The sequence below is a fragment of the Mauremys mutica genome, unplaced genomic scaffold (assembly GCF_020497125.1).
Source record: "Mauremys mutica isolate MM-2020 ecotype Southern unplaced genomic scaffold, ASM2049712v1 Super-Scaffold_100335, whole genome shotgun sequence".
Classification (NCBI taxonomy): Eukaryota; Metazoa; Chordata; order Testudines; family Geoemydidae; genus Mauremys; species Mauremys mutica.
Genome location: NW_025423317.1, coordinates 1 through 13040, shown reverse-complemented (window position 1 = coordinate 13040; position 13040 = coordinate 1). Strand labels below are relative to the sequence as shown.

General features: G+C 43.0%; 1 protein-coding gene across 1 annotated transcript in view; it reads left to right on the top strand.

Annotated features, from left to right (window-relative positions):
• The window catches only part of LOC123360961 (protein AHNAK2-like), a 30749-nt gene extending 19156 nt beyond the window's left edge, over positions 1–11593 (top strand). Inside the window, exons 2-4 of the mRNA XM_045001291.1 lie at positions 7508–7572; positions 8363–8458; positions 11461–11593. Of these exons, the coding sequence (XP_044857226.1) occupies positions 7508–7572; positions 8363–8458; positions 11461–11562 (263 nt within the window). The 3' untranslated portion in view covers positions 11563–11593. The remainder of the gene's footprint in view (positions 1–7507; positions 7573–8362; positions 8459–11460) is intronic.
• Positions 11594–13040: the final 1447 nt, after the last annotated feature.

The following is a 13040-nucleotide window of genomic DNA, read 5'->3' as shown; positions in this document are numbered from 1 at the left end:
CTACTTGCCTTTAGCCACAGATACACCTCCCATCTCCCAGGGAGTGACTGCAGACTCCTTCCCTGCAGCCCCTTTCTGTTGCCAGCTACCTTTATACAGGCTCCTCCCTGTTCCTGTTCAGTGGAGTCTTGCGTCAGATTAATCAATTCCTGCTCCCTGGCTCTTCCTCCCGGTGCAACCTGGAAAATTAATTGGTCCTAGCTGGCCACCTTAACTCCAATACCAATCTCCTAGAACTGGAAGGGACCTCAAAAGGTCATCAACTCCAGCCCCTTGCCTTCACTAGCAGTACCAAGTACTGATTTTTGCCCCAGATCCCTAAGTGGCCCCCTCAAGGATTGAACTCACAACCCTTAGGTTAGCAGGCCAATGCTCAAACCACTGAGCTATCCCTCCTTCCAGTGCTGTGTGGAATGGACACCCCCATCACATCCTTCTTTACACTGTGAATGTATTTATGTGTGCTGATTTACACCAGCTGAGGATAAATACATCTTACGGCTCCAATCCTGCAAAGGCTCACACAAATGCTTGTATTTAAACATGAGAGAAAAGGTGGGGGAGGTAACAGAAGGTGATCCAATAAAAGCTATTACCTCACCCACCTTTTCTCTCTAATATTCTGGAACCAACATGGCTACAACAACACTGCATGCATACATTTAAGCATGTGAGTAGATCCAGTGACATCACTTGACATTTATTTATATCATACATGATTTGCAAAATTGCTCTGAAAATCCAGCCCAGGCTCAAAAATCTGCTAATTACTATTATTTTCATTATTGTGTTATTATATGCTCAAAATGTGTTAGGCCCTGTACAACATGCAGTGTAGGAAAACACAGTCCTTTCCCTAAAGGGATTGCAATTTATGACTGCATTCTGCAAACACAATGCACATGAGGACTTCAACTGAACTCAAAGTTAATCCCATGCATAAGATTGCATACACATCATGAAAAAAGGAGTTTTCTTACCATGTGTTACCTAACGTAAAAAAAATCACAGTGAAGACAAAGCAGTTTGTAGTTTTCACACATGTTAACAGGTTGAGTTAAACACGAGAGGGGAGCTTAGCATTTATCTGCTAATATGCATTAAAACAACAACAGCCTTGTCTTTACTTGTGTTAATTGCCACATGCTAGGGAACACATGCAGGGCCGGCTCCAGACCCCAGCACGGTAAGCACGCGCGTGGGGCGCCCCTTTCCCGGGGTGGGCGGCAGTCTGGGCCGGCGGACCTGCCGCAGTCATGCCTGCGGGAGGTCCACCGGAGCCCCGGGACGACCGGACCTGCCGCAGGCAGGACTGCGGAGGGGGCGCTCGTCCCGCGGCTCCAGTGGACCTCCCACAAGCATGACTGCGGACGGTTCGCTGGTCGCGCGGCTCGGCTGGACCTCCCGCAGGCATGCCTGCGGCAGCTCAAGCGGAGCCGCCGGACCTGCGAACCGTCCGCAGCCGCGGGAGGTCCAGCCGAGCCGCGCGACCAGCGGACCCTCCGCAGTCATGCCCGCGGGAGGTCCGCTGCTCCCGTGGCTCCGGGGCACCTCCCGCGCATGACTGCTTGGGGCGGCTGAATAGGTAGAGCCGCCCCTGAACACATGGTAAGAACACACTTTTTTTTTCCTGGTGAAGACGAGGCTTGAGTGTTAGCATGATTCGGACTAAGGCTATAGTAGGAAAAAGGTGAATTTTTACCCAGTGTTAAACTAACCCGTGTTAATCAACCCATATTAAAATCCTAGTGAAGACAAGAGAATTGAAGTTTTAACTCATGTTAGAGTGGGTTTTTACCATGAGTAGCCACAGGCTACGTCTTCACTGCTCAACAAAAGTGCGTATTTACCATGGGATAATTACCATGCATTAGCTATAATGCTGTAAAACATAGTGGTGACAAGGCACTGTTAAACTAGGTGAAGTCAGCCACACACAGGGAGTATAGTGTTGACATCATCTACCTACCTCATCATAAAAACTACAGATGCCTTGTCTCCATTAGGATTTTACAGTGAGATAACGCTCACACATTCGTTATCTTGTGGTAAAAACATCCTTTTGTCAGTGAAGACAAAGCCCAAGAGGCTGGCTGTACAAACATTTATGCACATGTGTAACTTTAACCCTGTGAGTAGACATAAATGGAACTGCTTAAATGAGCAAAATTACACACATACATAAAGTGTTTCAGGATCAGGCCCTAACAGGGTAGGAAGAAGAGATACAACATGCAAGCAAAACAGAGAAGCTACTGACTGGTACACACACAATTCATTCCAGTTTTTAAAATATACTTTTAATGACATTTTATATGAATTTTCTTATTTTTTCTTATTTTCTTTAAAAATATACACATATTATTGTAAATTAATTTCCCAGTCTCCAAATTAAATCTAGATTTTAATTAAATGGAAATGACAAATTCAAGCCTGACTGTTAGATTAGCTGATACTGTCACACTTTATTTTGTGTGTTGCTTTTTTAGAAATTGTTACATCTGTAGATTTGAACATTAAAAGAGTTACCTGGTTTTAAATCTTTGCATTTTTTCCCCCAAACAGGCAAACTGAGTTGGCCACACTAGAGAGAAATTATCAGAAAAACTTATTTTAAAAAGCTAATGTGATTTTGAGTCATATGATATGAACTTGTTCTGTTGGATATAACTCCTACTCCCTACTTTCAAAAAAATTCCTCTGTTCTGAAATCAGTCCAGTGGCTATTGGAAGTGATTACAGACATGAATTCCATTTTGTTTATGAAAACATTTTGGACAAAGCATTGATTGTCAAGGACTTATGAAAAGAATTAAAACCTATGAAATATTGGCATAACTGCTATTTAGAGCATGAAAATGACATACACATGAATCACAGTTTCTTAGCACAGTTATTTATATACAGAAAAAAAAAAGCTTTGCTTAAGACAGAATTAATCAGCGTAGTTCTCATTTTTATAAGTTTGCTTTTAGTGTCTTGTGAAATAAGAAAAATTTGGGCCAAATCTTGGGGCTAGTTTTACTGTGGCAGAAAGGGGCGTATGAGCCCCAGATGGCTGCATGAGGAGGCTGAATACAAGGCTAACTGATCTGGAGGGCAATTGGCCTATGAGGAGGCAGAAGGCAGCAAGGACAGATTCATATTCACTCAGTGGCAGGACGTGCAAAGTTTCTTGAGAGGTAGGATATTTGTGCAGGAGACCTCCTCTCTCCATCAACGGAGTCGTTTCTATATGGATGAGATGGAGTTGGGTTTCCTAATTTTTTCATGAAGTAAGAGTGAATAATTTTAGCAGTCCTTCAGGAAGAGATGTACAGGGGTACTCCCTCCCTCACTAACCAAAACTGAAGAAAGAGGTCTTTTTACTTTTGGGGATGGATTTGCTCCTTAAAATACACGGATGCATTTTGGTGTATCTTTTGGTGAATCTCTAAATACCTCTATGTTCAGAGCTAGGTGAGGGTTTTGCCTGTTAGATGTACAATACCCCTGAATGAGTCAGAATGATGAGTGATATCTACCATCTGTAGGTTGGTCAGGTATTTGAAAAATACATGTGGGTATCAGGTTCCTCCACCCTGCTGACCCATCCCTGGCAAAATACAGGAAACTCCCTTTGCTCTGTCACTGCTACAATCCACCTACCTGCCCGTGCTTGCCCTGTAGAAGAGATGAACTGAGAATTCAGTCACAGACAGTTAAAATCAGAATTAAAAATAGCCGTCAAGGTTGAGAGATAAATGCCCAACAGTCAATGAAACTCAGTAAGAATGAGGTGCTTAACTCCCTTTGAACATCCCAATCTTAGGGATTAGGCTAGACCAGCAGGTGATAAAGACATATAGTAGTTATAGGTTTCTTTTGTTTAAAGCATGTGGTTTAACATGTTTTGTATAGTTTCCTTGTACCTTAGTCAGAACTTCTAGTGTAAATGCACGCAGTCACTGCACAGGACAAAAAAAGGTGTGGCCTTCTGCACAGCTAAACAAGCCAATCAGGTACAGTTTATAGGGCCATTCTGGTTTTGAAAACGGAGGGCTTGATTCCCTGCTGCATTGCTCCTGTTTGATAAAGGGGTAATTTCACTGAAATCACTGATGTCATACCGGGGTAAAACAGGAGGAAAAGCAGGGTGAACCAGCCCTACAAACTGTACAGAGAATTTTTTCCTTTCTGTCTTCCAGTAGCAAATGACAACATTATTGCCAACTGCCTACACTCAACACTAAAATTAACCTAGCAATGGCAGGACTTCAAGTGCTGCATTTGATGTGTCTGAGGAGCAAGTGAGCTAACAGACTGAAATGATATTTTGTTAAGTCACTTTGCTGGCCACCTGTGCTTGTGGGTGCTTTTTTGTTTTCCAGTGAAAACACAATAATACAAAATGTCCAAGAAAATAGTAAAGACTTGGGCTTATGGTAACAGCCATAAAACTAGGCATCTGCAGCTGCATCTTTAGAAAAACCAACAAAACTAAATGCTCTGGGCTCAGGCCTACAGCCATGACACACACAAAATTCTCATTGAATTACATGTGAGTAAAAGCTCCCTCTCCGCCCCCCCCCCCCCGACACCCACACCCACACCCCTCCCAGGCCAAAATTTTCAAACGTCAGTGCCCAAATTTAGGCTCCTAAACACACATTTAGGCTTCTAAACAGAACTGTATTGATCTTCAAAGATGCCGAACCTTTGCAATGCTCATTAACTTTAGTGAGATTTATATTGCCTCAGCACCTTTGAAAAATCAGGCCCATATAAATGACGTAGGGTCTTAGGAGCCCAACCTGCATATCTGCCTTCTTTGAAAACTTTAGCCCAGAATTGTTTTGGAGATTTATATTTGAAGAACTCTGTTCTCTTCATTTAAGTGAAGCGTTTAATCCTCGATCAGATTGTTTTGCTGTTTCTGAGTATTATTATTTAATACCAATAAAATTATCTAAATAATTTCACATGCAAAGTAAAACCAGATTAGGAAAAACTAAAGAACAGAGTGCAGAGCCCTATGAAGATGAGCTAGCAACAAACAACAACAAAGTCATCTTAGAAAAAGTGACTTGGAAAAATCATAGGAAAAGATTAACAATATAGAGGGTTAAACATACACAAGTAGGACCTGCCTGTTCACACATCCCAGTTATCATTCATCAGACTGTACATCAGGGCCACCCAGAAGATTCCGGGGGCCCGGGGTCTTGGGCGGCGGGGGACCCCGCTTCGGGGGTAAGTCGGCGGCGGGGGGGTCCTTCTGTTCCGGGACCTGCCGCCAAAGTGCCCCAAAGACCCATGGCGGGGACCCCCTGCCGCCAAATTACCGCTGAAGCGGGACCCGCCGCCGAAGTGCAGCCCCCACCGTGGGTCTTCGGGGCACTTCGGCGGTGGGTCCCGGAACGGAAGCACCCCTCCCCCGCCCAATTACCGCCGAAGACCCGACTGCACTCCGGCGGCGGGTCCCGCTTCGGTGGTAATTCGGTAGCGGGGGGGGGGGGGGTCCTTCTGTCCCGGAGAGGAAGGATCCCCCGCCAGCAAAGACCGGGAGCGAAGAAGCTCCCGGGCCGGGCCCCGCGAGAGTTTTCCGGGGCCCCCGGAGCGAGTGAAGGACCCCGCTCCAGGGGCCCTGAAAAACTCTTGTGGGGGCCCCTGCTGGGCCCGGGGCCTGGGGCAAATTGCACCTCTTGCCCCCCCTCTCTGGGCGGCCCTGCTGTACATGGGAGATCTGACCTGGAGATTCTTCACTCAGAGTGGTCAGTAAGTTGGACCATTCTGCTTGTGGGTCTCTTTGCCATTATCTGACCTGCTCATAAATTTCTTTGTCATTAATAGGCTCATCTGTGAATGAGAACTACTCACATGACTGACAATTGCAAGATGGGCCCTAAATGTGGCATAAAAAACACAAAGTAAAAAGAAAATAGAGCAAGAAGTTTGATGGGGGAGGGGTAAGAGGAGTAACTAGAAAGGACAAGAAGAAAAGGAATATTTGCTTATGAGGGAGTATTAGTGGAACAATATGCACATTAGAGAATGTGCAGTTCTATCACACTATCATCGATTAGGCCTACATTTTCAAAAGTGACTAGTGCTTTTGGGTATCTCAATTTTTGGGTGTCCACCTCAAGGCACCTAAAGGGGGTCTGGTTTTCAGGAAGTGACAACAACCCAGCTCTGAAAATTAAGCTTTTTAGAGCTGTTTCCATTTGGGCACCCAAAACTGAGGGATTCAAAATCCCTGGTCACTTCTGACCATCTGGTGTCCGGGGATAAGGGATGGAAGGCCTTCAAACTTTAGGAAATTTGGTTGCGCTAGACAAAGGTTTAGTTTGCTTTTTATTTTGTTTAAATAAGTTCAGCTATCCCTGCCATGGCTATCTGATACTGACCAATATCAGCTGAGTCTTTTTGGTTATCATGGCCCTAAGCACTCTGCACAAAGATAGACCTACATTCCACAGCAAGGTGCCCTGGTTCTGATCTATCCCAGTCCTGAATTTGCAGCCCTTTGGAAATTCTCTGGCAGCTTCAAGTAAATTCAAACTCTGATGCTTTTATTGAATCATATTTGAAAAATAAATCTTGCAGCCAGCATAATATTCCATGTGCTAATTCACCTGATTTTATCCTGCCCCCAAATTTTCCATTCACTGCAGAGTTTTGCATTGCCAGTGCATAACTGCATTAGAATGGCAGTGGCTTTGGTGGAAAGAGTTTTAACCCTTGAGAAGCTGTAGGCAGCAGTTTCAGATTTCATATCCACGAGGCAGTTGAATCTGTTGGCAGTAAGGAAGTTCTGGACTTCCTCTTTCACTCACCGTGAGAGGACAAGGGCAGAGGTGACTTGAACACCTTGGAAAGTGGAACTCTAAGTTTCCTACCCCAGCAACCAACCCCACCCCCCATCTCCCAGTCCCAATATCCTTCAATGCACCAAACAATTATGGATAAGCACATTAGCTAGATGCTTCAGCTAAAATGATTGATGTAAAATAGTTAATGTTGATATTTAAAATGCCACAATTAAGTTTCAGCATTAACACCCACGACATGAGGCAATGCCCACATTTCAGGAACTATTATTTCAGGCCACCTGGCTACTGTATGCTTTCCTGTCTCTTTGAGTGTGCAAGTCAATTAAAGAGCTTGGAATAGAACTCAGATGCTTAGCACCTGTCTTGAGCCATTAGGCCACAATCCCTTCCATTAATTTAAAAGATTCCTGCCAGTTTGTAATGTATTTTTTCAGGTTCGGGACTTCTTTCCTCTGTTCTCTTTACAAAGCTTGCATCAGTGGAGGTGTGACTATTTTTTGTACCTTTGGGAAGACTGGCAGGATGAAATTTGAGAAACCCTGCCATAAAGATTGGATTTGAAAGATATCAGCCCATCCTGTGACTTTCCATAACCATACTGCTCTGTAAACTTGGTATTTGTAAAACTCACTGCCTTGTGCACTGAGTTGATGGAGCAGCACCTAGATTGATGGTTCATATGTTGTTTCCAGGTTCTGACATACAGCTGAGACCAGGGGAGCCTGAGGTTGATGCTGATGCAGAAGAAGATGATTCTGTGAGTAATGTTACTGTTTACTTCTGAAAGCTTGATAATTAATGTTTTATTTACACTTTTTTCACAAAGATGTGCCTATTATTATTTTTGTTAAGGAGATATCCTGGCGGCTTGATCGGCCTTCTGATAAACTGATGTTCAGATATACAGAATTCTAAAGGACAGAATTTGGGGCAACGTAACATGCATTATAGTGGGGCTCTTTGCATTAAAGGGAGGGCTTTCCCCCTCAGAGATTTGTAACGTGCCAGTAAAAGTTATATTCCATGGTATAGCAAATTCTTGTTTTCGCAGTGGTTGAATTTTTGTTTCAAGGATGGCCTAACTTGTCCACTGGCATGAGCTTCCTGAGAGACCCCAGAAGGAATTTTGCTGAGTCAGCCAGAATTCCTCCTAGGAATTCCAACTGCTATGAGGCTCCACTGCACATCTGAGGTTACAGGGGGCATAATTTAACCCTAAAGCAAGGGGGAGAAAGTCGTCATAACCTCTTGTGATCATTATTTCCGTCTAATCTGTCTGTATTTCAAATGTATCCTTAGTTAAGAAAGACATTGTGAAAGCATCATTTCTGTTTCCAAGGACTATATCCTCTGTTGTTTATATCAAATTCTTAAATGGGAATTATGTTTGCCCCAAAAGGAAATAATGAATGGCCATTCTGCAGCCACTGTTACTGGTATCAGGCTTGCACAGAGAGGAATTTTATATTATATTAATTGCCTCCCGACCAATAGGGATTACTGTTGCTAAATGATAACCATTATTTCCCCTCATTTCTTTCCTGTAGGTCAATGAAGTGACAATAGAAAACATACGGCCAAGGCCACAAGGATCCTCTCCAGTTTATGAGTATTCCATAGAAGAAGAATATTTTAACAAAAAGGCAAGATATACATAAGGTTTTCATGTTACACTCAATTCATTTTTGGCCAAATTCTCATCTTTTGGGGCTTATTAGCAAAAATCCCATTGACTTCTGTAGGACTAGAATTTGGACATGTATAAGAAGTACTTTGAAATCCACACCCTCACCTTCTCAATCCTTTCATAGCCCTTTTAGTTTACCAAACAGTGCATAATTACTTGTATTTATGGGCAGGAGAGTTTCAGGATTCAGCTGACATTTCATTGTGAAGAAAAAGCATGATCAGTAATATATGCATAGAATCATAGGGCTAAAAGGGACTTCAGGAGGTCATCTAATCCAACCCCCTGCTCAAAGCAGGGCCAATCCCCAGATGGATTTTCACCCCAGTTCCCTAAATGGCTCCCTCAAGGATTGAACCCATAACCCTGGGCTTAGTAGGCCAATGCTCAAACCACTGAGCTATCCCTCTCCCCTAAGAAAATATTTGGTTTTCTATATGAAAACGTAAAGCATTAAACGATTTTTTTCCTCCTAATTCTTTCCTGATTGGAGGTGGAGTGGAGAGTATCAGGAAACAACTTTCTGGAAAATATAACCTGTAAAAAAAAAAAGTCTTAGATTGAGCCTTTGGAATTATCTGTATTTCTTGGTTAATTAAAGGGTAAAGATTTAATTAGTGAAGGACATAAATCCACACTGTGTATAGGCCAAGCATAGGAGTGTCACCTGGCTTATTAGGCTCAGAGACACTGTCAATCAATTGATTACAATAGAATATATAGATTTTCCGTGGGCGGGGGAAAGTGATGGGGTAGGCAGTTCCACACCCCGGGATAGGTTTTGCAGCAAGACAAGATAGCACATTAGCCAATAGTTAAAAGGTTACATAATGTCTCTGTCCATGGTCTCAAGTTAGCAAGTTAACATTTAATTAATACTTTGATAAAATGTTATTAGTATAAAATATATATGTTGAATTCTGATTTGGGGTCCATAGGAATGGAGCAACTCCTTTGATTGTCCAACAGGTTAAAGGTTCCTAGAGGTTAAAGCAAAGAAACAGTGAAAGTATATGGCAATAAAGATTGTCCCCTTTATGTCTTAAAGCAGGCATTGGTCCCTGGGAAGGGAGGTGGAAGGATGCCATATCTTATTCTGACATGTGCCAACTTTTCATAAATTCAAGGTTGGATCTGTGGGAAGAATGTTTCCTACAGAAGAGACTGACACAATAGGAGCAGGGATCCTTTGTTCAGTTTGCAACTCTGAATAAGACACAATTATTTAGTTCTTAGCTCCAACACCTGGCAATTTGCTGACCAGGCCTATTTTAGCAAAATAAGATGATCTGTTTACCCCAGCTTTCTCTTAGCTAATCACTGTTCACTAGGCCTCTGGTCTCTTGACCAAACTCTGGACTTTGAATCTAAGAAAGAACTGGCACAATCCATATACTAGGTTGTTATATAAAATGCACATGGATTTTAACCCTTCAATTAGTGTGATGCATAAGAGTGTGACTCACCACTGAAGCAACCCCTCGTGGCCACACGGGATGCTACAGGAGCCTCCCTCTGACAAATGGCTGTTTAGGTGCTCCATCTCTTCCTGTGACTCAGCCCTCTGGCTGGAGCATCGATAGTCCAACCCTCCTTAGGGTAACCCAAGAGTCCAACAAACAACAGTTCACCAACCTCATGTTGGATTTTCAGCCCAACTCCAGACTCATTAGCCTGAACTCTGGGGCCAGGGGGATTTCCACACACCTTCTCTCACCTCTGAGTTCCAGTCCAGGGACCCTTTAATAAGCAGCCAAGGTGTGTCTACACAGACCCCCCTGCTGCCTCCTTGGACCACTTCCTTCCTCCACTTGCCTTGAGCCTTTCCCACGGCTCATTGTCTATCTGCCTCTCTCTCCCTCTCTAGACCCCTTTCACAAGCTCACTGCAGAGCTTTAGCACTTTCTGCCACTCATGTGGCTTTGCTACAGGAGAGTTTCTCTACTCCCCTAGCAGGGCAGTCCCTGACCCTGTGGGAGTTTTCCTGTCCTTCCACCAGCATGCAGAATCCTGGGAAACTCACTTCCTCCATCTTGCCTTCACAACTGCCTTGTATTCCCAGTTGCAGTCTGGCCTGCCTGCCTTCCTTCAGGGAGGCTCTATCTGCCAGCAGGCCAACACAGATACCTGGATGCAGCCAGTCTTCTGCCCCTGAATCAGAGCCAGATATCTGCTCTCCTTCCTGGTCAGTACCCCACTGAGCTTTTAGCTCCTCCCTCTGAGTTTGACAGCTACTACTGGTGTAGTGAGGTGAAGCTGATTGACCCCACAGGCTCTCATTAAATCCTTCTTGCTCATTGTGGGGTTATACACACAACCAGTAGGGTTCTGCCCTGTCCAGGGTTTCCCAGGATTGTCCCTTTTTTGAGGTAGCTGTCCCAGACAAAATGGTTCAGATATCCCATTGTTTTGTACCTCAGACATGCATGTTTAAACAAGCATGATGAATCCACAGCGTGACTGACGTACAGTTTGTTCCTTCAAAAAAATGGGAAATCAAAATATTTGGGAACTATTGTCAGTTTCACCTAAACGTTTTGGTTGTAAAAAAATTCTGTAAAATGATTTCTCATTTTGAAATGGCTTTTAATTTTATTTACAATATTTTAAAATGCTCAAAAACAAAATGAAGTGAAATGATTTTTTGAGGCTTTTTTTTTGGCTTTTTAAGTCACCAAATTATTTTTTTTAAGTGCCAGCAAACAATCTGCACAGCTCTTATCATGTGGTTAAATCCACACACACTGAGCTGAAAATTAACATTATAGACTCTAATGGAAACATCCGCTATTGGTTTTTAAAACAGTAATAGACTTCAGTGTGAATTATGAATTTTAGCTCTCACCAAAATATAGGCTAAGAGCTCTGTTTTGAGCAAGGCAGAGGCCATATAATCTCTATGTGAACTTTACAATACTATCTTAGCCGAACACTAAATAATTACAATTGTTTTTCCAGCTACAAGAAGATACAGAGAACGAAAAATATTCCACAGACAAACAAAAAATGAGTTATTCACAGGTGAGTTTAAAAGGTTACACAGAAAGCAAATTTCATTAGACAGTGCAAATATGGCAAGAGTAAATAGAGGAGAAAGAACAATGGATTCACATGAGTTTTGGCAACCTGCTTAATAAATAAGATTTCTATTGTATACTTTTGTATATTGTATACTGTGTAAATCACAAGAAATTACTGCATCATGGGAATGTATGCACCACTGATATTTTTCCCTTCCCAATGGAAAGAACTTTGTTATAATGTAAAGCTCCTGCCTTAATGGGATGGGGTAGAGAGAGAATATGGTCTTGCATGCCACACCTCTTTAAAAACCCAAGAGCAATTTTTTACAGTTGGGCTCATTGTTTTCTACAGTATAAAAGCTTCACAGGTGTGTGTGACACACCAGGGTACAATCCAGACTAATGAGCAGCTGTGTCACTCCTGCCCTGCAGCCTTGGGTGACTTACAATGCCTTGCTAAAGTAGCTGCCACCTGGCTGCTCACAGTCTTCCAGCACACAAGCCACACCCTGAGTACATGTAACTGCAGCCTGCCAGCTACATGTGGATTACATTCTGGTTCTCACCAGCCTTGACTATACTTCAGGGTAACACCAACACCCTCCCACTCCCACCCCCTGTCTTAGATTTTCCCCAGAAATGTATGTCCTGTACTGCCCAGCACTCTCCTGGACAATACAAGTTTTATTAAGTCCATTATTTCTTTCTGAGACTAATATGCACACAACTTGAACCAACTGGAGTTATCCCCAGACACTTCAATTTAAACACACTGGATTGCATAAAACAGCAAAACAAGTGTATTAAGTACAAAGGGATAGATTTAAAGTAAGTGCACCTAATGAAGCATAAAAGTCAGAAATGGTTACAAGAAAAATAAAGATAAGATGTTTACTAATGCCTAACTTAAACTATATCAGAGTCAAGCAAAATTTCTCACCACATGCTTTCAGCAATCTAACTGACCAAAACCGGTAGATCAGGACCCCTCTCCCAAAGTCCAACCTTGTCGCTTCAGGTGCAGAGAATGTGATGGGCAGGGAGACAGAGAGGTGTATTGGGGTATTTGTCCCTCCTCTTTACAGTTTCAGTCCCTCTCCTGAAAAACATTTCCAGCTGGCACGAGGAGACAAAGAGTCTATATGGAAGGATGTTCCCTGCTGTTTTTTCCACCTGTTTGAACTTCCTTTGTCTTCCCTTCCTGCTTGAAGACTCTGTTTACAGCTTACATGCAAATTAAGCAGAGCACATATTCCTTTATTTAGGAACATTTGCCAACATCAGCTTGGGCAGGGCTGTGGGGATTGGAACATGTACACCATACAGGGAAATCTTATAAACTTCACGTACAATGTTGACACACAATATTTTATCAGGACAATACTGACCAGAAAATTATGAGTTTTCAAATGGTACCTTACAAGGCATACTTGTACATGTAGAGTGTAGGGTGCGAATACAGGGATACGTTCTGTCACTGTGGGTCTGTGAGGTGATAGAGATGAACACACAGAA